Source organism: Carica papaya, chromosome 5 (genome assembly GCF_054855325.1).
Source record: "Carica papaya isolate Zhongbai chromosome 5, ASM5485532v1, whole genome shotgun sequence".
In the NCBI taxonomy this organism is placed as follows: Eukaryota; Viridiplantae; Streptophyta; class Magnoliopsida; order Brassicales; family Caricaceae; genus Carica; species Carica papaya.
This window is the reverse complement of record NC_142313.1, coordinates 44871236-44896672: the sequence shown is the minus strand read 5'-3', so window position 1 is coordinate 44896672 and position 25437 is coordinate 44871236. Positions and strand designations below refer to the sequence as shown.

At 32.0% G+C, this 25437-nt stretch overlaps 4 protein-coding genes across 15 annotated transcripts in view; 3 read left to right on the top strand and 1 right to left on the bottom strand.

Moving 5' to 3' along the window:
- LOC110810668 (ubiquitin C-terminal hydrolase 12-like) overlaps window positions 1-11207 on the top strand; it is a 28312-nt gene extending 17105 nt beyond the window's left edge. For 2 of the 3 annotated variants that reach the window (XM_088219282.1, XM_088219281.1), the window contains exons 17-32: window positions 2604-2681; window positions 2773-2861; window positions 2959-3067; window positions 4353-4421; window positions 4487-4597; window positions 7057-7112; window positions 7256-7433; window positions 7528-7629; window positions 7709-7780; window positions 7903-7968; window positions 8211-8276; window positions 8491-8577; window positions 9720-9836; window positions 9979-10053; window positions 10149-10235; window positions 10446-11207. In XM_088219282.1, coding sequence (XP_088075408.1) covers window positions 2604-2681; window positions 2773-2861; window positions 2959-3067; window positions 4353-4421; window positions 4487-4597; window positions 7057-7112; window positions 7256-7433; window positions 7528-7629; window positions 7709-7780; window positions 7903-7968; window positions 8211-8276; window positions 8491-8577; window positions 9720-9836; window positions 9979-10053; window positions 10149-10235; window positions 10446-10487 — 1404 coding nt within the window. In that variant the 3' untranslated portion in view covers window positions 10488-11207. Of the gene's footprint in view, window positions 1-2603; window positions 2682-2772; window positions 2862-2958; window positions 3068-4352; window positions 4422-4486; window positions 4598-7056; window positions 7113-7255; window positions 7434-7527; window positions 7630-7708; window positions 7781-7902; window positions 7969-8210; window positions 8277-8459; window positions 8578-9719; window positions 9837-9978; window positions 10054-10148; window positions 10236-10445 lie in introns of those variants that run through there. The other variant, XR_015818916.1, reaches the window with a different exon arrangement.
- Window positions 11208-11840: 633 nt separating this feature from the next.
- Window positions 11841-14941, top strand: LOC110810683 (thylakoid lumenal P17.1 protein). 10 transcript variants are annotated; one of them, XM_022036922.2, is made up of 5 exons: window positions 11842-12168; window positions 12287-12323; window positions 13741-13824; window positions 14193-14268; window positions 14685-14941. In XM_022036922.2, the coding sequence occupies exons 1-4, from the start codon at window positions 11869-11871 to the stop codon at window positions 14243-14245; spliced, it is 474 nt and encodes a 157-aa protein (XP_021892614.1). In that variant the 5' UTR covers window positions 11842-11868; the 3' UTR covers window positions 14246-14268; window positions 14685-14941. The 10 variants fall into 10 exon arrangements, with proteins under 10 accessions (XP_088075404.1, XP_021892614.1, XP_021892613.1 ...); XM_022036921.2 differs by having other exon boundaries at window positions 14682-14941; XM_022036916.2 differs by having other exon boundaries at window positions 14649-14941.
- Window positions 14682-18563, top strand: LOC110810669 (strigolactones hydrolase CXE15-like). Its single transcript, XM_088219274.1, has 4 exons — window positions 14682-14728; window positions 16059-17001; window positions 17550-17859; window positions 18330-18563. The coding sequence occupies exons 2-3, from the start codon at window positions 16280-16282 to the stop codon at window positions 17854-17856; spliced, it is 1029 nt and encodes a 342-aa protein (XP_088075400.1). The 5' UTR covers window positions 14682-14728; window positions 16059-16279; the 3' UTR covers window positions 17857-17859; window positions 18330-18563.
- LOC110810670 (putative LL-diaminopimelate aminotransferase, chloroplastic) lies at window positions 18148-22701 on the bottom strand. Its single transcript, XM_088219275.1, has 8 exons — window positions 22642-22701; window positions 22280-22396; window positions 21514-21576; window positions 20933-21037; window positions 20683-20733; window positions 19355-19675; window positions 19029-19235; window positions 18148-18531 (listed from the first exon to the last, which is right to left on the bottom strand). Exons 1-8 carry the CDS (start codon window positions 22675-22677, stop codon window positions 18235-18237), a joined length of 1197 nt encoding a protein of 398 aa, XP_088075401.1. The 5' UTR covers window positions 22678-22701; the 3' UTR covers window positions 18148-18234.
- Between the last annotated feature and the right edge of the window lie 2736 nt (window positions 22702-25437).

Sequence of the window (25437 nt, the reverse complement as noted above, 5' to 3'; positions counted from 1 at the left end):
AGGAAGAGTTATGTACATGGAGTGGTATTTACGGGGATGAAAGAGTGAGACTCATCACACTGGCTACTTTTGTGGGTGATTTAGAAAGAAATAAATAGAAGGCTTTCAAGGGCGTTGAATCCAATTTTGACAAGTTTAAGGATAATTGGTTCCATACTCTGAGTTTTTTGTTGAGAGGGGTTATCTGCTGTATTTTAGTGAGGATTTTGGAGACCTCATGGATATTTTGATTAACTTGTAAATATTTTATATGGTTGGATCCCTTGCTGCGAGTGAATATATATACTTTTTATCTAAAGAAAAAGGAGTCTGAGGGGATCCCGCAACTTCTACTCTCCAGAAAACTGAAAATAATTTAGGGATATTTCAATTTGTTTTCAGTTTCTTTTATATTAAGTGCTTGGTTGAGCTTTTTCCTTCCACTTGCATTAACTTTTTTTCTTTCTAAAAGGTTAACCAAACACGAAAAGGACTAGAGTACTTGTGGTAAAATTTCATGGTGGATAAGTATTTTAAGTGGGCTATCCCAAGTCAAGTATTATAACTTTCTTTCTAGAGTTTTGTATTAGTTTTATATTCATGGTACTTCAAAGGAACTTTCTTACTAAATGGTAAATTGCTCTTGAAGTTCTACTTTGTAGAGATTGTTTTTGCTTCAGCTTTCTCACAGCAAAATTCTTGCCACTAACCATAATAACTACTTCTTTGAAAGAAAAGATTAGTTAGTCCACCGAGTGGGTGTAACCCAATATAAAGAGAAGATAGAGAATTTACAATATCCGAGAGGCAAAATTCAAAGAGATCCAAAATATCAACACCATCAAGGATAGGTGCACTTTAAGAAAAATATGGAGAATTCTAAACCAGCGAATCTAATCTCATGAAAAGGAATGAATAGTTGTCAAAAGCTCTACTGTTTCGTTCTTCCAAATAGCCCCAAAAAATAGAAAGAAGAATGACATAGATAATTGACTTCTAGATGCCTCTTAGACTTATGAGGAGCAATGCCACTCCTTGTCCATAACTCATCCTTAACAAGAGAGCCAGTCACCCAATTGAGATTGAGAAGAGAACTGCTGAATGCCATAATTTTTTAGTCTCAGGATATCAAAGAAGATGATTAGTGGAGTCCTCCTCTCCAAGCAGCCTCCAAAGTGAAAAAGGCAATGCAGAGCGAGGCTTTGGTTTTCCACACCTATGTTCCACTGTTAACACTTCTTTGTTCTGTTCTATAAAATTGATCTGAAAAAAAAAAGAATGTTTCAAAAAGAAATTTCTGGAAACAGTATAAATATGTATATGTTCAATGTGTGTGTGTGTGTGTGTAGTTTCAGTTTTTTTTTTTCTTATGACACTTAATGGGCCAATAGGTTATACAGCTGGAGGTGCTTCTCTTTTCATGTTTATGTATGATGCATGCACTAACTTCACCAACTAAAGATTTTTTGGTGCAACTTGTGCTTGTGTTGTGTGTGATAAAAGTGCTGTTAGAATAACTTTTCTGTAAACATAATTTCAGTAAGAAGTTGCATTATATTTGGTGAAAATAGTTGTAAAAAATACTGCAATCTTGAAAAACCGAAGCTGTTGTATTTGTTGGAAATGGTTGTAGATATTGAAATGAGCAAAAAGAGTGGGGTCATTTTTTGTTTCTGAATAAAAAATACGGTAAAAATATGTCTTATAAATACAAAATGTCACATATTAATATTAAAATATTAAATTTTTTGTTTACATTTCAAAATCAAATTACCAAATAGTAATAAAATTTTAATATTTTAATAAAATCAAAATTGTCAAATATAAAAAAATTAATATTTTAAAAAATCAAATACATTTTGTTAGATTTATTTTTTATTATTGTTTTAATGAAAAATATAAGATGTATATTAAGTAATGGCATCAAGGGGATGCTACCCATGTATAAAAATTTACATGTCAACATTTTATTAGGTCTATGTGAGGATAGTTTTGAAAAACTATATGTAATTTTTTCTAAAAGCAGAAGCAGTTGTTGAAAAGCGTGTAGAACTTACTTTTGTGTTCATATATGTTAAAGAATATTTTAACTTTCGTTTTGGCTAAAACTACTTTCAATTTTTTGTTTGGCTGCAAAGTACTCTCAAAAGCTACAGCGAAACATTCCCTAAGCTAGCTGGCATGCGTCTTTTTTATTTTCTAATAGCATATGGATTTTGAAAATACAGACCAGACTTGCATTTGTGCTTGAACTTGTAGGGAAGTTTCTAATTTTATTGTACTTTTGACCAGTTAAAGAGTTCAGAGAAAAAAGATAAGGCATAAGCATGTGGGGGAGTAAGTTTACATCCAATTACATTTAAGTCAATTAACCTTATATTTTTCTCCGTGCTTATCTTGTTTATGAGGTTAATTGACTAATCTGTTGCATAGTTTTAGTAGTATCACTTACTGAATGGGTTTTCCCCTGTATAATTTCGCTAGTTGTGAATTGTCTCCCTTCAATTTAATTTTGGTGTATGTCATATCTTTTCCTTTTTGCCAGTTTATAGAATTATGCATACGCATGTCTTTTCAAATGAGGATGCTAGTTGCTTGTTCTCTTATTGATTCTATGCATTTAGGTTGGAACACTAAGGGAGGTGTCAAATAAGGTTCACAATGCCGAATTAAAATTGTTCTTGGAGGTTGAGCTAGGACTGGTAAGCTTCTGCAAATTTAAGCATCCATTCAATGCTGATGGTTCTTTTTTTTTTTTTTATAATTCTTATCAAACTTGGGTGATATTTTCAGGATTTACGACCTATTGCTCTACCTGATAAGACAAAGGAAGATATTTTACTTTTCTTTAAGCTTTATGATCCTGAGAAAGCAGAGCTGCGGTAGTTACTTTATTTTTTGTTCTGTCATTTTCAAATCATGTATAAATTCCTTTGCAGCGTCATGTCTTGGTTACTGATTATCTTTTTATTTTATCAGTTATGCTGGAAGACTTTTTGTAAAAAGTATGGGTAAGCCAATAGAATACTTGTCAAAATTAAATGAAATGGCGGGCTACGCTCCTGATGAAGAGATCGAACTATATGAGGTTTGTTTCTGGTGATATATTTTCAGTTGACTTATTTTTACTAGGAGTTGGTCATTCATTGAGGCCATCCTCGCTGAACGAATAACTGAAAATGGTTGAGAGACGAACATTTTCTTTTGGGTCTGGGTTAGCTCTCTTGTATTAGAGGCCAGGACATATTCCCCTAGGCCAAAGGGCCAAGGTCTTGGGGAACATTTGCTGCTAGGAAATACAAATGGTGTCATTTAATAGTTGTCTACTTATTCTGCTAAATTAATATCTTGTTTGATATCAAACTCAAATTTTATGCATTAGTTAATATCAATTCTGTAATTACTTGCGATAGGTGGTGGTGCTGGGTTGGCCTTGTCATTAGCCTTAACGAAAGTGTCTTCTTTTCTAAATTGTGTTTATTCTTATTTTCTTAACTAGTTTTTTTTAGATAAAAAAACATGTATATTACGTATATGGCACCAAAAGGGGGTGCCGTCCATATACGAAAATATTTACATGTCCATTAGCACATAAACTCTTCCAAAATCATCCCACCCATATACATCATGACCCGAAATTAGAGTCCCAAAAGTATGCAATTACCTATCTCTAATTTTGCCAATATCCCTCATTGAATGTTCTATTGTTCCCCTCTTTCCACACAACCCAAAAATAATTAAAGGAATCAGTGAAAAAATTTTAGATCTACTCCCTATCCCACCCGAAGCCGAAAGTTCATTTTTTACCGAACCCCTCATCACCCAATTGATACCCAATAAACTATACACTATATACCAAATACTATAAGTCACCGGGCACCAAAGGAGAAGATGATTGCACGATTCAGCAGCCTCCATGCATAGATAGCAACCATTGACTATAGTATGAGGATGGTGAAAATGCATTCCCGGCTCGCTGCCCAAGCAAAAAAAGTAATTCTCGGCGGCACCTTCACTTGCCAATGGTCTTAATTGGTGATAGTCTCTCTTCCTCAAGGTGATAGTGCATTGTTTATTTGTGGGTAGATTGGTGTTCTTATGGGTGAGGATGGCTCTGGGAACAGGTACAAACAGGTGAGTGGTCTTGGATTCATATGAATGTGTGTCTTCGGTTCTGCTTGAGCATTTTCAGCTAACTTGTGTAGGAGCAAGTTGCTGATCACCATTCCTGCAAAGGTTTTAAGTTCAGTCCAAGGATTTATTTCATGTTTAGCAAAAAAAGTCATTGAGATATTTCTCAGTAGATTAACTTGTCCTATTTAATTGGCATACCTGTATATGTTTCAGGGATTTCCTTTTGTTTTTGTTCTCAGGAAATAAAGTTTGAGCCTAGTGTCATGTGTGAACCAATTGACAAGAAAGGCACCTTTCGATCTAGCCAGGTAAATATCAATTGTTTATGATTACATTTGTATGATTTTGAACTCACCAGTTGTCTGTATTGCAGCTGGAAGATGGAGATATTGTTTGTTTTCAAAAGGCCCTGCCTTTAGAGAGTAGTGAACAATACCCATATCCAGATGTTCCTTCATTTTTGGAATATGTTCATAACCGCCAGGTAGGCGTTTGTTACCTTTTATGTCATTTGAACTATTTTAGGATGCTATTGCGAATAAAAGGATCTCAAAAATCTGTATAGTATGCTGATCTGCCCTTCCCCCAGTTTCTTTTCTTTTTCTTCCTCATCCTCTCTAAAATTTAAATTCATAACTTAATCTGTTGCAAAGGTGCTGTGTTTGTTTACTGGGAGGGGGAGGGAAGATGAAACAAAAGTAACCTTGGAAACAGATTTGGAAGTCCAAGGTTCCCCCACATATAGCTTTTTTTGCATGGGAAGCTAGTTGGGGGAAAATTCTCACTATGGATAAACTAAGGTTAAGGGGTCTGGTTTTGGTCAATGGCTGTCGTCTCTGTCTAAATGATGAGGAATCCTGTAATCACCTGCTGTTATGGTGTCCTACGACATACAGGTTGTGGTGCATGGTTTGTGGGCTTTTGGGGATTAATTGGGTGGTTGCGGGATCCATTGGGAGCGAAATTTGGGCGTGGGATGGTCTGTGTATAGAAAGGAAAATTACTAATTTAATTCCTTTAACTGTATTTTGGGTTATTTGGAAAGAGAGAAATGTTAGAGCTTTTGACGGTAAAGTGAGTGAGATAAATACGTTAAGAAAGTGATGGATTCATTACTTTGGGACCATATTGTTAAGTAATGACATTATTAGTGATATGGATTTTGAAAAGGTCGTTGATACACTAACTCTTTTGTAGAACTTTTGTGCAATCTCCGTTTTTGGTACCTCTTTTTTATACGCTCTATACTTTTTATCTAAAAAAAAATGATTGGGCTTCATCCCCTTGGTGCGCTCCAGTATATTATTTTTATATTCTGAAAAATGCAAATGCTATTGAAGATTGAGTACTATTTCTAATCTGGATTATCTGATATTTCTAGGTGGATGTTGGCTAGCAAATTTTTGATTACTGTTATTTCTTGGCTGGGTCTACCCTTGTGGTTTCTTATATTTTAGAAGTGTGATGAAGAGAACTTTGAAGTGAAAAAGAAATTGATTTCTTTGAGAGGAAAAAAGAAGTATTACACAAATAAATGGCAAAGAGGATGCTGCCCATGTAGAAAGGAATTTACAAGGATGAGACAAAATATCAAAAAGTGTTCTATTTGAAAAAGAAATGAAAAAGTGAAAGGAAGAAACTATATCTCTTTCTTTCTTCTGGATGTTTAAGCGAAAACTATGGATGTGTTTGAGGAAACGATTTATTTTTGTGGAAATTGGTATGGAAATATAATAGTTCTTATACTTAGTTCAAGCATGAGAACATGAAACTATTTGACCTCACAAGGATAAGAGAGAAACATCAATGCTTGTTTTGATTTATTGCTAAGGTGATGTGTGTTTATTATTATTATTTTTTTTGGGGGGGTGCGGGAGGGGTGTCAGTAGTAGGAAAGACTAAATAAATATAAACCTTATTGACTTTCTAAATATTTCGATAGTTTAAAAATTTTTCCCTTTCGTAATTGGGATACAAAGTGGAAAACTGAAAGACAAAACCATATTTCTTTCTTTCTTTTTGACATCTAAGCAAAAACTATGGGTATCTTGGAACAAATAAATTTTTGTGTGGAATTCATTCAGAAAAATTATAGATCTTTCCAGCACGAAAGCATGAAAATCAGTTCCAAGTGAATTCTAAGTGAAATTGGATTCTTTGTGGAATTCATTCGGAAAAATTATAGATCTTTCCAGCACGAAAGCATGAAAATCAGTTCCAAGTGAATTCTAAGTGAAATTGGATTCTTACATTTCTGATTCTATCAAAATTGCAAGAATTTGAAAATTAAAATATGATGGCTTAAAAGAGAAGTTGGTTCATTTGTTTGGTTGCTATCTTGACAAAGCCATCCAAAAAATGACTTTATAGAACAAAGACTTCCAATTGAATTTTGAAGAAAGAATTCATTTGTTGCAAAGATACCTTAAAGCAACAATGTATAAGTTAGTGAGATAAGGTGAAAAAGAGTTGATACCCGCCCGAGGATTGGGGAGAACAAGAACTTGAAACGTGTAAGCTTCAGTGATAACCTTTTTGTTTGTGCTGAGGATGCTGGCGTAGTTGACACATTGTGGCCTTAACAAGCTTCATCTTACCTTTAACTTAATTGGTGTAAAAGTTATTGAGGATGCCTTGTTATGCATGTGCGTAAACTAATGAAAAATATACAGGAAACACAATGTCTGTTCAAATAACACTATAATGAACCTCTCTAATGAACCTCTCTGTTTCATTCCACAGAGCCAAACACCTACGGAAGTGTGTTTAGGCTGTCCATAAATTTCCCAGTTTCTAATTTATAAGAATCATACAGAATGAGACTGATGTATGCTGTTTGTTTTCTTGGACTTGTAGTTACGTACTTCCAAAACCATGCTTGTATGTAACTGTTTTTGCTATGTTCCTAAACTGCTAAACTTGGCACAATTTTATGTTTCTTAGGTTGTTCGTTTCCGGTCTCTTGAGAAGCCAAAGGAAGAAGATTTCTCTCTGGAAATGTATGTTAAAAGTTTCTTTCCTCTATATTCATATCCACTTCTTGAAGTTTTGATATCCTATCAATTAATTGTTGCATGTTTTTTCTTTGACAATATGATTGTTGATTACATCACGTTTCTTCTATTTGTTTTATGGTGTCAAGGTCAAAGCTCTATACTTATGACGACGTTGTTGAAAGAGTAGCTGAGAAACTTGGCTTGGATGATCCTTCCAAAATCCGGCTCACCTCTCACAATTGCTACTCTCAGCAGCCAAAACCTCAGCCTATTAAGTATCGAGGAGTTGAACATTTGTCGGACATGCTAGTCCATTATAATCAGGTAGTACTCGTATGCCCTAATTGGCTTGTAATTGATGCCTAAGAGAAAGAGGAGGCAAAAGACTAGTCTAACCCTGAATAATCCATGGCTACAGATTTCAGATATATTGTACTATGAAGTACTAGACATTCCTCTACCAGAATTACAAGGCTTGAAAACCCTGAAAATTGCATTTCATCATGCTCTTAAAGATGAGGTGAGTATGCCAGTGGAATTTAGTTATTTATTGTCAATACATAGCTTCTAGCCTAATTTTTTAGTCCATTGAATTCCAGGTGGTTATCCATACCATTAGGCTACCAAAGCAGAGTACTGTTGGGGATGTGCTAACCGATCTTAAGACAAAGGTAATTGATTGATATATATTTGTTTTCCTGGTTTCTCTTACGGATTGGTATAAATCTGACTGAATTGCTGACCCCTTTTTTCTGTGCCTTTTTCGCTTTTGATTTTTCCATTATTGGAACAGGTCGAGCTGTCTGACCCTAATGCTGAGCTTAGGTTGCTTGAAGTTTTCTATCACAAGATCTACAAGGTGTGAATTTATCTTGCCCGGCCTTTAATACGTATGACTAATAAGTACATATTGTATTCTGTAGAATAGCTATATTCTGACAAGCCTCCATCTACCATACTTCTGACAGTTGTATGTTCACTCATCAAGTTAATTTGGATTACAGTGCACTAGTCATCCCAGAGTGCAGAACAGCTGTCTATAATTCCTTTATTTGGGTTTCACATGTATAGGCCTAATATTTGGGTTTCACATGTATGCAGATTTTTCCGCTTGGTGAAAAGATTGAGAACATAAATGACCAGTACTGGACCCTGAGAGCAGAAGAGGTAACTCTCTCTCTCTCTCTCTCTCTCTCTCTCTCTCTCTCAAGTACATGCACGCATACTCTTTTGGGTATGTGAATATCATTTGGTATTTTCATGATATGGATAATAGTTTTGGAAATTTTTAACTATTCTGTTCTTTACTTTATTCTAGATGAAAACTTGTTGATGTGAAACTCTGTCTAGTGCTCCTCTATTTCGCTATTCACTTTTGCAGATTCCAGAAGAGGAAAAAAATCTGGGCCCAAATGACCGCCTGGTACATGTATACCACTTTACTAAAGACACAGCTCAGAATCAGATGGTAACTATACTTTCAATGTATTAGTAGTGTTTATTTATTTTGGCAAACTATATTTTGATCCCTGAAGTTCTATTGTATTATGTACACTTTTTAAAAACTGAAAAGAATTCCTATTTTGCAAACTATTATACACTTTGCTCCACTAATCTATTCTATGAAAGAAATTGATAGAAAAATATGTCTAAAATGTGAGGATTAAATGACCAGTAGCATGAAATACAATAAAAAATGAATTCAGCCCGAAAAATACAAATGAGGTAACAAGTTTTTCTTTTAGACAAATCTGGAAAATTACAGCTCCCCCTAGGATGACTTTCTTTGTTTGGAAAGTCTTAAGAGGAAGTATTTTGACCATGGATATCTTAAAGAGGCAGGACAACATTCTTGTTAACCGATGTTACTTATGCAAGACTGATGAGGAAACATGTGACCACATTTTATTATTTTGCTCGGTTACACACAGCTTATGGATGTCGGTTTTTGGGATGATGGGGGTGAGTTGGGTAATGGCGAGTAATGTTAGTAAAGAATTGTGGGCATGGGCAGGTTTTTGTAAAAAGAAAAAAACATTTATTTTTTATTCCACTTACCATTTTTTGGGTTATGTGGAAAGAAAGTAATGTTAGAGTTTTTGAGGGTATTGAAACAGACTTTGTAAATATTAAAAATAGATGGTTAAGTTCTTTTGGTTCAATTTTACTTAGTCATGACATATTACATTGGGAAGATTTGGGGTGTGTTATCAACCACTTAATTTGATATGTAGTTTCTATGTAATTGAGTAGTACTCCCTTAGTACATTTGTGAATAATAATACTTTCATCTTTTATTTAAAAAAAAATTCTTTTTTTTTTTTAATGATCAAATATCTTCTTTAGGTGTTTTTAAGTGATAGGTGCAAACATTTTAAATATTAATAGTATATGTTGAGTGATGGACAAATTAATAAAATCTATAGTAGAAGGGGACAAAGTGTATAGTAGTTTGTAAACTGAATGTTTTCTGTTCAGTTTAGAAAGTGAACTGGGGTGGGGGATGGGCAAAATGTAATTTGCCTTTATTTAGTTTTTGAAATGAGGAGAATGATGGTGATCGTTGTTTAATTTTTTCCTCTACCTTTTGACATCTTTTGTTTTCTCCAGCAAATTTTGAATTTTGGGGAGCCTTTTTTCCTGGTGATACACGAAGGTGAAAATTTGGCCAATATAAAAGTGCGGATACAGAAAAAATTGCAGGTGCCTGATGAGGAATTTGCCAAGGTAAGATCTTCTCCTTCATTTTCAGGCTTCTTGTGCCACTTTACTATTTTGTCTCCTTGGTTAAATGCGCATTTTGTTTGTTGTTTTTATCTGAATTAAAAATATTTTGAAATGCTATTTGTATCTGTGACCTATAACCCAGTGGAAATTCGCATTCCTCTCACTTGGTCGACCAGAGTATCTTCAGGACTCTGACATTTTGTCAAGTCGCTTTCAGGTTCGTTCGTTCTCTTCTTTTTCTTAAAACTTTGCTTAATCTTTGCTTAAGATTATGTTGCAATTTGATGGCGGGTTGCGTTCATATGCCTTCAGAGAAGAGATGTTTATGGTGCTTGGGAGCAGTATCTTGGATTGGAGCATTCTGACAGTACTCCGAAGAGAGCTTATGCAGCTAATCAGGTAAGAAGTCATTTCACTTAGCAAATGATGTGATATTACAACCCTAGTATCATGATTAATGACATAGGGAGAGCAAGAATTTGTCGCGTCAATATGTAGTCTGGCAATATCTGTTGTGTTGGAGTTTACATAGTTAAGTCCCATTTTTTCAGAGAAAGCATCTTGTTCTTGGTTGCTGGCTTCATGTGGATATATAATGTTTTAATGCAGAATCGGCACACTTTTGAGAAGCCGGTCAAAATCTACAACTAGAAAGCACATCAGGCAAAATGCATGAACTTGGCACCATTTATTTTGAACTGGAGAGAAAAGCAGAGGAAGTGACGCTGTTAACCGAGTGGTTAAAAACGGTGACATGTTGTCCAGCAGTTTTTGGCTGATTTCGGCTGTGTAACATTTCACTTGTGTGGGAAGCATGTATCTGCAAACGTCGATCACTACCCCTTTTGAGCTTTTATACTTCCGTTTTTTAGTGGAGGGTTCTTCTTCTTCTTCAAATGATAGGTCCCCCTTGTAATTTAGCAGTACATAAATGAGATTTTGGATTAGCGAATGTATACAGGTATAGTTACCCGAATCTTGGTCAATTTTTTCTCCTTGGCTTCTGTTTTCGTTCTTGGCGGTGCGTATAGCAGAACGGAGAGCTGTAATGTTCGATCAGGCCCCCCCTCCCCGTTGTAGCTTTTTCTTCTGTTATTAACTCACCGTGGAAGAAGTTGTCCGATTGAATTGTCAGGAAGTTGTGACTCTTGTTTGAGGCTCAGCGGGAGTGGTGGCTCTTTTATTTTGGGGGGGCTTTATTGCAAAAGAAATTTGATCATTTTTGATACATTCTTTACTTTTTATATGCTTTGAGATGATGAAATCTAGAATTTTTTTAAAATGATTTTGCTCTGCAGAACTTACAGTACTCTCCAGGGTTTTCACTCTATATGTAATGCTTTTATAAATATACAAGATTAGTTTCAATAATATTAGTGTATGTAATTGTACCACACTATTTAAAATTATTATTTAAACTAGTCTTGCATCTCATTTAACACTTCATCCTTTTCTTAGTTCTAAATTTAATATTATTATAATTATGCAAGGCTAGTTTCAATAATTTTAGTGTATGTAGTGATTATAAAAATAATTTTAGTGCATTGATTGCAAATTATTTATTATAAATTATTAAATTAGTACTTATTATATTTTAATTTTTAATAATTTTTTTACTATAATTTGTGGTTGATATTGTTTATTTATTTTACACATTCAATTTTTTTTAATATATTTTTTAAGGTAGAAAATTGAAATGGTTAATTAATAAATTAATAATAAAATAAAGAATATGTTTAATAATATTATTAATTTATTAGTATACTAGTTTAATAGTTTATTCTTTTTTAGAATTTTTTTTAAATGTTCAAATATTTAATTAAATTAATTTTTATTTTTAAAAATATAATTAACTATTTAAAATAAATAAATAAATAAATATTATAATCAAATTTTTTAATAAGAGTGCGATCGTGAGGAAGGGTAAAATGGTCAATTCACGACGTTCTCTCTCTCTCTCTCTCACCAGTCAATTGTCCTTAGTTAAAACAGAAAGTGAACTCCACAGATTCATTCATTCACTTCTCTATCCATGGCCACTCTCTCCTTCTCCCTTCTCCATCCTCTCTCCTCTCCACCTCCTCCTCCTTCTTCAACTTCCTCAGCCATTCATCTTCTTCCTCAACTCTCTCTCGCCAAACCGGACGTCTCTGCTTTTCTCCGTTTTCACAAACCGAATCGGAGGAATCTGCTTTACCACAACTCCGACAGGTTCGTTCTCCATCCAATTTTCTTGCTCGCTGGCTTCGACAGGCCTTTGGATACTCAAACCTTCCTTGTCACTATCAGTGTCTTGGTCGCCATTGCGCTCTCTCTCTTCCTCGGCCTCAAGGTAGTTTTCCTCTCTTTCGCTTTTTCCGTCTGTGTTCTGCATTTGGTTGTGTGTCTTCGGATTCTGATGTGGATTAGGTTATTATGTGTGTGTGTGTGTGTGTTTGTGGATTTTGCAGGGAGATCCTCTTCCTTGTGAGAGGTGTGGTGGAAATGGTACTTTTTTTTCTTCGCTTGTTCTTTTTAATTCAATCGTTTCAGGACATTTATCTAGAGTAATGGAGAAAACTGATCAGTTTCTGAAGGCAAGCTTATAATGATGATGTTCCATTTGAGCGAACAGCTCTACTGTATCTAGCTAATTTCCATGATTGTTTTTCGTATTAACCTTAATTTTCAGAACTACAAATAATTTTGATGTTTGAGTAAGGTGGTTTAGACCTAAAAATTATATACTAATTGTGTATACCAAGACTACCTTAAGTGCAGTTAATTAGATATGAAATGAAAATTGAATTAACGGCTGGGTGATGTCAATGCAGCATCCATTATGTTTCTCTTAGAGCCCTAATCCGCCATATTATGACCACGCTGGCTTAGGTACGATAATAGATGTATGTTTGAGCTTTCAAAATTCTCCTTCAGATTTTTTTTAGTGGTTTCTACAAGTTGATTAGAGGTTTCTTTCTTCATTATTATATGTTGAATATGGAAATGAAAATCCTTGCATTCACCATTGCGGCTTGCTGAGAGCAAAGTATTGAGACAACGGGTAGGATTTACCCAAAGCTCGATGGGAGCTCATAGCCTCATCTCTAACACCATGATATGAGTTAGTTGGATATCTGATTTTCCTATAAATTTAAATTTCTGGAAACTAGCTAATCATCAGTATCCATGGCATTAGTATATTTTCATTCTTGATGAAAACATTCCAGAAATTCTTGGCTCCAAACAGAGACATAAGAAATACAAATCAACAAATAATGAAACAGGCCTACTCTGTTGTTAGTTGTGTTCTTGATGGATTTTCAGACATTGAAAAACATAAAAGGAAGAAAGAAGAAGATGATGATAAGGAAACTCATAACAGAGAAAGCATTTTACTACAAAAGCAGGGAGCAGGGTGAACTAATACAAGATCTGAAAGTAACCTTTACAAAATCGTAATCCAAAATTTAATGGCAACCATACATATAAAAATAAAATATAAAACACAAAACAGAGTATCTAGAAATATCTTAACAGCTTCAACAGTACCTGTTAGGGGCTAGTGGTTTCTGTGTGATGCTGTCTGGGCTCTATCACACAAGGAATGGCTCCTTAACATATTCTCTCTCTTTTTTTTTCTTATCATTTTTCTTGTGTCTGTAGTCTTCAAACATTAATTAAATCCAACTTGAGATCTTTTTTGCACATAGCTGCAGATGAATTCAGTTAAACATATTTTGAAAAGAATGCACCTTTATTTTTTCTCCTATTTCACGTTGTGATTGTTTCCTGATCAGAGAATTTGGTGGTCCATTCTGTTGCTTGTTTGTTGTTACATGTAGTTAGTTAGTATCAATGGGAGCTTTCTCTAGCTGCTATCATAAGGGGAAAAGCCATTAAATGTACTCTTTTTCATGAATAGGTGGCACAAAATGTGTATTTTGTGAAAACGGTAAGATGATGCAGGAAACACGAATGGTTGACTGTAAAGTATGCAAGGGTGCAGGTAATTGTTACTTGATCTCTAAATCCTATTGAAACAGTCACCTTGACAAGGATTCTATAGTTTATTTATACTCATTGACTTTTATTTAGACTTAGCAATCATTTTATTCCACCTCCCACATCCTGATCCATTTGTGGGCATCAGAAGTTTATTTTATAGATTATCCAGATTATCAAGTTTTAAAGATTCTTTCCCTGATTATTGGAATGGCCAATATTACATGGGGTTTTAATTGGAACTCGATGTTACTTCTGCTCACTGATAACTATTTTAAGTTTGCAAGTCTGCTTCAACTGATGAATCAGTCCAGTGCCCTTTTTGTTTTTACGAACACATATTCGCATATAAAAGTAATGGTATCTTAATAGGTCTGATATTCTGCAAGAAGTGTGGAGGTTCTGGATATTCCAGGCGTCTGTGAGCTCTACTCTGCTCTCATCAATGGTATACATGCTAGATCTGTAAGACAATTTTCTTAAGCATAAAATTTTCTGTTCACATCATTCTTATTTTCCCTCTCCCCCTCCCCCTCCCCTTCATTCCCCTTCCCACCCAATTTTCCCTCCCTGATTCAGAGCACGGACGTAGAAGTGATGAAAACTGTATATTCTATAATATAAATTTCATCTTCTTGGATAATTAAAGTCCGTTTTCTCAGCGGCATCCCCTGCTGGCTAAATGTAATTCTGGAAAGCTTGAGTTTTTTTTTTTTTTTTGGGAATTAAATAGTATTTCGAATCTATTTAATTCGCAGCCGTTTATGCTTTAAGTCTTCTATCGTAGTTGCAGTTGATTTTGTGTGAATGAAATTCCCATGATTTTAGGGGGTTCACCTTCACCTGTTCCATTCATCTCAGCAGGGTAGCTGCATCCAAGTCACCCTAGATTATGGAGTGAATTATTTGTAAGTCTCTCTCTCTCTCTCTGATATCATTGTTTAAAACCTTTCAGAACATTTCTTGTAACTGCAATGATGATTGAAAGTTGTGTCCGTGGAAGGAGAAAATTTTATTATAATTTATAAAGAATACTGTTACTGTAATTCATAAAAAGTAGGTGTAAATAATACTACTTCAACAATTTTATTATAATTTTAGAAACTTTTTGTTTCTTTAAATATATGATATTTAAGTGTTTACATATTAATATAATTTAATAAATTTTGTTTGTATTTTTACGGAAATATTTTTTTTTTTATAAAAGTTTTTTGTTATTTATGTACTCTGTTTGTATCGTATTAAATGATAATCAATTAATATATGATATTCTAAAGACGTGAGAAAATCATGTTTGTTTTAACTTTTAACCAGATGAGATTATAGCAAACAGTATTCGACTGATAAATTTAACAATTTTAAAACTACTGAATTAATGGTATGCGATGTAAAAATATTTTTTTTTCGTAATATTTTTATAAAATATATTTAATTTTAATTATATTTTTAAATAAAATATTTTAATGTGATAATATAAATAATAATAATTTATTTTATTAATTATAAAAATTTAATTTAATTATATAATTTATTTTTTTATTATTATAATAGATGAAAATAAATTAATAATTTAAATGAAAATACAATAATAACAAATATTATCTTAATAAATAATTATTATTAAATACAAAAACATTCAAATATATAAAGATTTTGTCATTTTTATTTTGTATTATTAATATGTAATTATTGTTTTTATCATACATTAATTATTCATCCTTAAAATTTATTCGAATATATAGTTATTTCACAATATGTTGTGAAGCAAATGTAAATACAAATTATAAAATTACAATTTTTCTCATTGAGTTTTATTATTTTGAGAAAGAGATTATATTCATATGGGAGTTATATATATATATATATGTATACATTATTTGTATTTGAAAATAATTAACTTTTACTTGTCTTAAATAGTAATTAAAAATTTTAAAATTTTAAAATTTTTTAATTTTTAAATATTTAGAGATTCATGAAATTAAATGCTAATTGATAATTTGATTGATCAACAATTTTATTCAAAACACTATATATATATATATCTATATATTTTGCTGAAATTCTTTATGGGTAAGTTATAAAAAAAAAATAGAATCACAAAAGTTCTATATTAATTATATATAAATCTCAAAAATTATTTATAATTTATTTAAAGAATTATCAATTAATTTATATATGCAAAAAAAAAAAAGACAAAATTTAGACCTATTTATATATAACTTTTATTTAATTTCACAGAGCGAATCGATGGAGAAGGTTAAAGAGCAGGCGAATGGAGTTTGCTCTCAGCAACCTTTCGTCTTCTCCTCCTGTCATATCCGCAAATGCACAAAACTACACACCATTAACCCCATTATAACATATTCCAAGCTCCACGTCAATGGCCGACTCCACCTTAACTCTTCCCTTGTTCGTTTCCTCTCCAATTTCTTCTCTTTTCTCCTTATATTACAGCCCCCATGTTTTTGTCTCGCCGGATCGTATCCATCACACAAATTACAGACATGTCTAACACCACAGGTGCTGCTCCTTTTTACGAAGTCGATGAATGCCGTGGAGTCCTCCGCGTTTACAGCGACGGCTCCGTTTGGCGGTCCACGAAACCAAGTTTCAATATTCCTGTTCATGACGACGGCTCTGTTTTATGGAAAGATGTGTTGTTTGATCCTTTACATAACCTCGAGCTCAGGCTTTACAAGCCGGCTTCACTTCCCTCTTCCGCCAAGCTTCCTATCTTCTTTTACATCCATGGCGGTGGCTTTTGTATTGGCTCCCGTACTTGGCCTAATTGTCAAAACTATTGCCTCCGACTGGCGTCGGAACTTCAGGCGGTGATTATTTCGCCGGATTACCGATTGGCGCCGGAGAATCGGCTGCCGGCCGCCATAGAAGATGGAGTTAGGGCTGTGAAATGGTTGAAAGACCAGGCTGTTGCGGAGCAGCCTGATAGATGGTTGAGTGACGTTGCTGATTTTGGGAGGGTTTTCATATCTGGTGACTCCGCTGGTGGGAATATTGCGCATAATTTAGCCGTCGAGCTCGGTTCCGGTTCGCCGGAGTTGGCGCCGGTTCGGGTGAGGGGTTATGTGCTTTTGGCGCCTTTTTTCGGTGGAACTGTGTTGAGTAAATCGGAGGCTGAGGGACCTAAAGATGCTTTCCTCAACTTGGAGCTCATTGACAGGTTTGTTCAAACATTTAACACCATCTAGTTTAAAACTTATGAATTTTTAATGAAGACGCATGAAATTCACAACCCTGATGTATATAATAATTGATCCATTTAATCATATGATAATTGATTAGAAACTTATGAATTGGGTTATAGTTATATCAAAAAATTAATAGATGTGTGTGTGTGTGTGTGTATGATCAAGTTTTTTAATCCTCACAGCCCTATTGTTTGAGTGACTTGATTCAAATCCATGTGCATCACCACTAACTAAAACACATTACTCAGATTAAATTTTAGGGATAATCGGTTCGTATGTTATCTTATGGTATTAGAGTTAAATGTCTCTGAGTTCAAATCTTGATTGCGCTATTTCTATTTTAGGGGAAAAAAGCAGTAGTTATAGTTTTCGATAAAAGCTTATATGATGATGAAAAGTGTAATTGGTTGACTAAACATCCATATCTTTAATAAGAAATTATGAGTTCAAATTCTTGTTTTAATGTTATTTTGTTTAAATAATTGAATAGTTTTTGTGATAATTACATTGAATGAGTTAGGTTTTGGAGGCTATCAATACCAATTGGAGAAACAACTGATCATCCACTTGTGAACCCATTTGGACCAGTAAGCCGGAGTCTTGAACATGTTGATTTTGATCCTATTTTAGTTGTTGTTGGGGGAAGCGATTTACTGAAAGACCGAGCAGATGATTATGCGAAAAAGCTTAAGAATTGGGGGAAAATGATAGATTATGTTGAATTCGAAGGCATGCAGCATGGCTTCTTCACCATTGACCCCAATTCACAACAAGCACGTGAACTTATGCTTATCATTAAACGTTTTATCAATGAAAATTCCAGCTGAAAGGTATGTTCAAAAGCTCATTTCTTCGAGAAATAAAAACTCTATTAGTGTAAGTTCACGTTTGGCTTTCGATATTAATTCTTTGCCTTTTGCAATTTTCTTTTTCTCTTCAATTCAACTTGTCTTAAACCTTAATGTTGCCTTATCTAGATCACTCCAGTCACAAAAATTTTATGAATTTCTCATTTCATATTGATACAAACACTCCACTAGTATTGCTACAAATTCTAGTGGAATTAATGGATCGCATAGATTATTGCTTGGACGATCACAGAGGAGGAAACTCATCACTGCGTAAATTTTTTTTCTTGATTTCTAATTTTTTATTCATAACTTATGCTATTTTTATTATAAGTTTGAGATTTCTGATATAATTGATTATCTCTTATATAACTTCTTCAATCTCCTTGAAGCTTCTACTATGCTTTCTCTTTTTCCAAATGCACTGACTCTAATATACTCTTCTCCACCAGGACCAAATCCTTTGCCCGGAACGGTAAGGATGTGCGTCTTCTCCAGAATTTCAGCAAATACATTCCAAGAATTGGAGCCTGGAAAATGCACCCAGATATAAGGTGCATTCTTTCCACCATAAACTTTCATCCCAAGCGATTCGAATGCTTCAATGAGTATTCCAGCATTATCCATGTAGTATTTAATCACATTTCTCAAGGCCTAAAATAAAATGTTGAAAGGAAGTTTTAGCATTGGAGAATTTAGCCATATAATTTCATGATTCTGAAAAGAAGTTAAAAAGCAGTCATGATGAAAATCAATTTTAATTGACAATTAAAACTGCCTGTATAGGCCTTACAGTTTAGAATACTTGTTCAAGAATAAGACATGGATTTTCCATGCTAAGTTTATGCAGATTAGTGTGATTAAAACTCAGAAAATTTGAGTCATAATAAGAAATATGTATTAGAGAAAGGGAATATATATAAATATATTATATAGAGAGAGAAATATAGGTTACTACCTGTATAGGCCTTACAGTCAATGAAATTAGAATACTTGTTCAAGAATAAGACATGGATTTCCCATGCTAAGTTTATGCAGATTAGTATGATTAAAACTCAGAAAATTTGTGTCATAATAAGAAATATGTATTAGAAAAGAGGAATATATATATATATATATATATAGAGAGAGAGAGAGAGATAGGTTACTACCTGATAACCATCTACAGAGAGGCAAGCTAGTCCTCCTGCTTGAGCAATAATGGATGCACCATTGAAGCAGGTGCATACAACGCGATTGAAATCCTTTATAACAGGAAATCCATTTGAATAGCGTAGTTCTTCAGGGACCACTGTCCAGCCAAGGCGAACTCCGGTAAATCCAGCAAATTTTGAGAAGGATGAAATTTCAATTGCAACCTGTTTTTCATTGTTTATTAAAATCAACATTTCGTAACAGTGGTTATTCATTACATAATATGATTCAGTTATATTATCTATCAACATGAATTGTAAGATAAATAGATGAACAAACCAACCTCCTTAGAACCAGGAATTTCATAGATGGATCTTGGGCTTGCATCAGTTATATAAGCAGCATATGCAGAGTCATAAACAATAATTGATCCATTTTCCTTTGCAAACTCCACAAGTTTCTCCAGTTGCTGTCTTGTTGCGGCATGACCAGTTGGATTGTTTGGAGAACAGAAGAAAATAATGTCTGTCTTTCCAGTAATGGACAAATCAGGAAAGAAATTATTCTCAGGCTGACATGCCATGTATGCAATCTGGGAATACTTCCCAGTTTCCTCTTTAAATCTCCCAGCTTGACCAATAATGACACCGGTATCTATATACGCCTGTATATGTAGACCCATATGTATAGGTGGTTAATGTCGTGGGTGAATATGATTCGAATTAGAAAGCCCACAATAATTAATGGTATCACAAACAAAAGGGTATGTCAATATCGACACTGGAATCTATATACACCTGTATATGTAGACCATATATATATATATGTATAGGTGGTCAATGTTGTGTGTGAAGATGATATGAATTAGGAAACACATGATGATTAATTGTATTACAAACAAAAGGGTATTTCAATATTGACACTGGAATATATATACGCCTGTAGATATAGACCATATATATATAGGTGGTCAATGTTATGTGTGAAGACAAAAATTAGGAAACCCATGATGACAAATTTATCACAAACAAAAGGGTACGTCAATATTGACACGGGAATCTATTTACGCCTGTATATATAGACCATATATATGTATATATAGGTGGTCAATGTTGTGGGTGAAGATGATACAATAAGGAAACCCATGATGATTAATTGTATTAGAAACAAAAGGGTATGTCAATATTGACACTGGAATCTATATACGCCTGTATATATACACCGTATATATATATATATATATATAGGTGGTCCATGTTGTGGGTGAAGGTGATACAAATTAGGAAACAAACCCATGATGATTAGATACATCACAAACAAAAGTGTATGTCAATATTGACTATTTCTGTATGATTAATCTTTTTTTTTTCTTTGTTTTTCTTTTGGAATGTCAAAAAGTTCAAATTATTTTTTTATTCTTGCACGTGATTTTTGTGCAAAAGTCATATTTAATATTTTCTATATCTTTCCATTTTATCACATGTCTTTTAAAAAACTATATTTTTTACAAAATTAAATTAAAGAAAATATTATAACAACCATTTTTTATTTTTGTTTATCAATTAATACCCACATAAAACATAGAGAATATTTTATTAGTCTTCTCGACTAATATTCTTTCTCTATTCTTCGCTAAATTTTATCGAAATTTATATGTTCTTAGCGTATTACCGGAAAAGATGGATCTTGTACAGCAATAGTAGCATTAGATCCGAAGAGCATCTGTCGAATAGAAAAGAAGTCGAGAATCAATATCATCGATCAATCAATTAAATAGTTAATTGCTCGAAATCTAAATATTTAAAAACCAATTCAAACAAGAAAAAAAAAAGTCATAATTTATTATTTTTAATTTAACTATAATTAACTTAAATATATAAAAAATAATATATAATAAAAGTAAATTTATTATTTTTCTCACCTGAAGACGAGAAATATCACATTGTGCACCATCTGATACAAAAACTTCGTAACCTTTTATATCCATATCTCTGTAAATTGTTTCTGCAATCGCCATTCTTAACTCCTATAAAAATCAATTAGTGCCTTGTCAAAAGTGTTCATATAATGATTGTTAGAGTATGAAATTCGATATAACCCTTTTTCATCATCCTAAATTTTTTGAATTTATCGTTTTATTTTTATTAAAAACCATATTCGTAAAAAATTTAGTGAATTTTATGTATGATTCACGCTTTTAATATTATAAGTTTACGTGTAAATAATATGTTATAGTATAAATAAATAATTGAGCTATTTTCTGTCATAATAAATTTTCGAGATGATCAATTTATTATATCATTTAAGAATAATAATTTTCAAAAACATCTAATTTAAAAGATTGTTATCGCTATAGTAGCAAATTAAAATTTTTTAAGGGTTAAACTGTTATTATCTTAATAACTATACGAATAAGAAGAAGATGAAGATGAAGAAGAAGAAGAAGTAGTAGTAGAAGAAGAAGAAGATGAAGACAAGCAATAAAAATGTTTCCACCCTTACCATGCTTCCTTGTTCAGCTCCATATCCTTTATAACCGCGAATAGTCGATAGAGCACGAGCACGCTGTGAATATCATATCGAACCTCATTATACTTCTTGATTGATGATATATATTCATATATCTATGTTGATTATATACATGTTGAATTAAATGTATATATACATATACATAGATAGAGTATATATATGTTGACTTCTTGCTAAACTTGCAATAGTTCTGTAAAATTTCCATGGATAAAAACACTTTTAGAGTTTTTAGTTTAAACAAGTAATTATAAGTACACTATAACTTGTTTAAGTAATTGCCTGAATCGAATTATTCTAAAAAAATATGTTCTCACATTAAATGATTCAATCTATTATTTATATATAAACTTTCAGATCGTAAAGTTAAAACAATGAGAATTCAAAATATTAGTAAATAATTATTTTAAGAATACTTTTAAAATTCATTCCATAAACTCGCTTTAAATATACACTTAATCAATAGAGACGAAACAATGAAAATTCAAACATTTGACTTTGATATGATATTAAATAATTGATTGAATTACGTATCTTAAAAACTTAAAGTGATAAAATAATGTTCAATGAATAATTAAATACAAGTGATATAAGTATGTATTATGTAAGTTACGGCCTGCAACGTCGTACTAACGACTCGTATACCTTAAAATATAGAGGAAGGTAGAAGAGCAAATAAGCAAACGGTTTTTGAAGACCTAATAATTGCTCTTACAGTACAATTGAATGTAGTAAAACTTACACCGACCATAGCTGTTGTTATGATGTCTGGTATAGGTTCTGTAGTATCACCAATGCCGAGCCGTATCAATTTGGCTCGTGGATGCTTTTTAATGTGTTCAACTTCATGTTCAGAGATCTGTTTAAGAAAATACAATTAGAGTAAGCAAATTAACATATTACGATTTAGTTTTTAATAATTTTTTGTTATAATTGAGTTCGTAATCTATTTAATTTATTTTAAAAGCTTAGTTTTTTCTTCTATTTTACAAAAGAAAAAAATAATTATTGAATATTAGATATTGTTAAAAAAGATAATGTAATATATTATTTATATATGAAATAATAATTGTAAAGATGAAAGAAATTGTATAAGCATTTCACCTCAGGAAAGAGATATCCACTCCGTAGACTTTCCATATTGACATTTCTTCTGACTTGTGTGCAATAACCTTAATTTAATCACATGAGCATGCATGTTGGTTAGTCTAAACTACACATACATACATACATACATACATACATATATATATAGATAAGAAGAGACTATTCCCTTACTATATCAAAATAGTTTCTTGTTTCAGTTTTAACCGATGTGGGACGAAATTTTTTTTGTACCATGTAAGATTTAATATAAGCAATCACTCACATGATCCCACTAACCAACATATATAAATGTATATGTGTATATGTATATGTGTGTGTGTGTGTGTATGTATGTATAATATATGTATAGGCAAGCAATGCAAGGTACTTACCAAGTCTCTCATCAATTTTGAGCTTCCATCTGTGAGTCACCAAGTGAACAACAGCACAAATAATTAGCATCATATATATATATATATAGGCACATAAAGCAGTATAAAAGCAAATAATAACTTAAATGTGATGCATGTAGAGTATATATATACATATATATTTATATATATATTCATGTAAGGTATTATTTCATTGATGTGTTACCAACCTGTTGCCATTTGTCTCTGGTTGCAACAAAACCACAATAGGTATAATAGAGGAGGATACCTGAGAACAATAATACATAACTATATATATATATATATTTGTACTTGCTCGCTTCAATATATTGTTTAAACTGATGTTCAGTTGGTACAATATATATGGTAATAATCAGGCATCCACCATGTGCATTTATATATATATATATATGTATATATATGTATATGTATGTGTGTACACTTAACACGTGCATGGAATGAAGAGTAGTAAAGCAACTTTTCAAGTTTCTTAGGAAGTTCCTGGAAGCAAAGAAATAGAGAGTTTTAATCAGCCTGCATGACGCAACCCACTGACGAATAAAGTTTCTAGATGCCATTTTCAACGTTGAAATATTATATACATTCATATATATATATATATATATATATACACATACACATACGTATACATATATATATATATATATACACACACATACATACACCAACATATGCTGCCTTTCTTCTTTTATCGAATTGACTTAACCAATTCTCCTTTAGCTTTTATAGATCTAATTAACCATTAGCTCACATGCATGCATCTGAATTATTTTCTAAAACGACCAGACTAATTGTGGTCCAGCCATGGGAGTATATATCTGTCTCTCTGTTTGTGTATGTATATATATATATATATATATATATATGCATATATATTCAGTTTTATATGCATGCAGCTTCTGAACTTAATTTTATACATGTATATATGTACATTTATCAATAAATATTAGATGAATTATTGAATTACATAATTAAACAATTTGATATGCGAATATCTTTTAAAATTAATTTAATATATATATATATATAATTTCTTTTTATTTATTATTATTATTATTTTAAAAGATATATACATGCATACACCCAATCCAGTTAATCCATAAATTATGTATATATATATAGGGTTTTATTTTCTTTTATTTTTGGTGTTAATATGTGTATCTTATCTTATCATATTTCAACAAAAAAACACACGTGTAGTATATGTCGAGAAACTAGGTGTATATATATATATATATATATATATATATATTTATATTAGGGGCATTCTTTAAAATTTTATAAATTATTTATAAATAATAACTTAATATTTAAATCAACCATGTATATATATATATATATATTCTCTATGAAAGAAAAAGATTCCCACCAAAATACCACTTTTCTTACAATGATATATAGACTTATATATGCAAGTATATATATATATTACATAAGGTTCATGAATGTTGTATTTTGGCTGAATTGGCATTTCCTGGAAATTCAATTTGAGGAAAATTTCCATGATTTGATGTAGCATTGAAGACGAACTAATGAATAGTACAAAGTAGTGGGAGAAAATTACACACCTAATATTTTCCATCATGATGTTAATTAATGAAAACAATACATATATACACACACACACACACACACACACATATACACACATATATAAACAATCAATATATATATATATGAATATGAATATAGCTTCCATGAAAATTTCTATGTAGAAAATTTAATTTCACTATGGGCTGTAAAATGTCCCTCTCATTAATGTTTTATTTGTATTTTGTAGTTTTCCAAATGTGAAAATATACATATATATATGTGATTTATGATAAATATAATTAGATTTATTGTTATAATTTAAACTAAATTTATACACATAATATATTTTTATTGAATTTTTATAATTATATAAAATATTATTTTATGTGAACAAAAATTATATAAAAACAAAAAAAAAATGTGATTGTGAATATAAAAAATTATCATATTTTATTTTTTAATAAATAATATGAAAGATAAATAAGGTATAAGGATATAGATACGTAATTAAAGAGTTATATTATAAATAATACAAGAATTTATAATTGACTAAGAGATTATCAGATAATAATATTATCACATTAATTTTATTTTTACATTTAAAAACTATTTTGTATGTACATTTTGGTCAGGAGATGACGATACATGCTTGACCAACTTTTCGGAATTTTAAAAAAATATCTACTTATCGGAGTAACATGATACAGAAAAAGAGAAGCAAACATGAAATTCATTAGAAGACGCGTACAAAAGACATTGAAAGATAGATAAATTCGTATCTTGATAAAGATCTTTGAGACCGGAATTAAAAATACAAAAAGACAGAAGCATTCATGTGAATCTTTTGGTAATTTTTTTAAGAATTTAA

Excerpts from the sequence above, each read along its gene's own strand:
- LOC110810683 (XM_022036922.2), top strand. The coding sequence starts at position 11,869 with ATGGCCACTCTCTCCTTCTCCCTTCTCCATCCTCTCTCCTCTCCACCT. Across the intron at positions 12,324-13,740 it reads TGAGAGGTGTGGTGGAAATG|GTGGCACAAAATGTGTATTT; the intron begins GTACTTTTTTTT and ends TTTCATGAATAG. Across the intron at positions 13,825-14,192 it reads TAAAGTATGCAAGGGTGCAG|GTCTGATATTCTGCAAGAAG; the intron begins GTAATTGTTACT and ends GTATCTTAATAG.
- LOC110810669 (XM_088219274.1), top strand. The coding sequence starts at position 16,280 with ATGTTTTTGTCTCGCCGGATCGTATCCATCACACAAATTACAGACATG. Across the intron at positions 17,002-17,549 it reads AACTTGGAGCTCATTGACAG|GTTTTGGAGGCTATCAATAC; the intron begins GTTTGTTCAAAC and ends TGAATGAGTTAG.
- LOC110810670 (XM_088219275.1), bottom strand. The coding sequence starts at position 22,677 with ATGGAAAGTCTACGGAGTGGATATCTCTTTCCTGAG. Across the intron at positions 21,577-22,279 it reads TAACAACAGCTATGGTCGGT|CGTGCTCGTGCTCTATCGAC; the intron begins GTAAGTTTTACT and ends TGATATTCACAG. Across the intron at positions 21,038-21,513 it reads GAGCTGAACAAGGAAGCATG|GAGTTAAGAATGGCGATTGC; the intron begins GTAAGGGTGGAA and ends TGATTTTTATAG.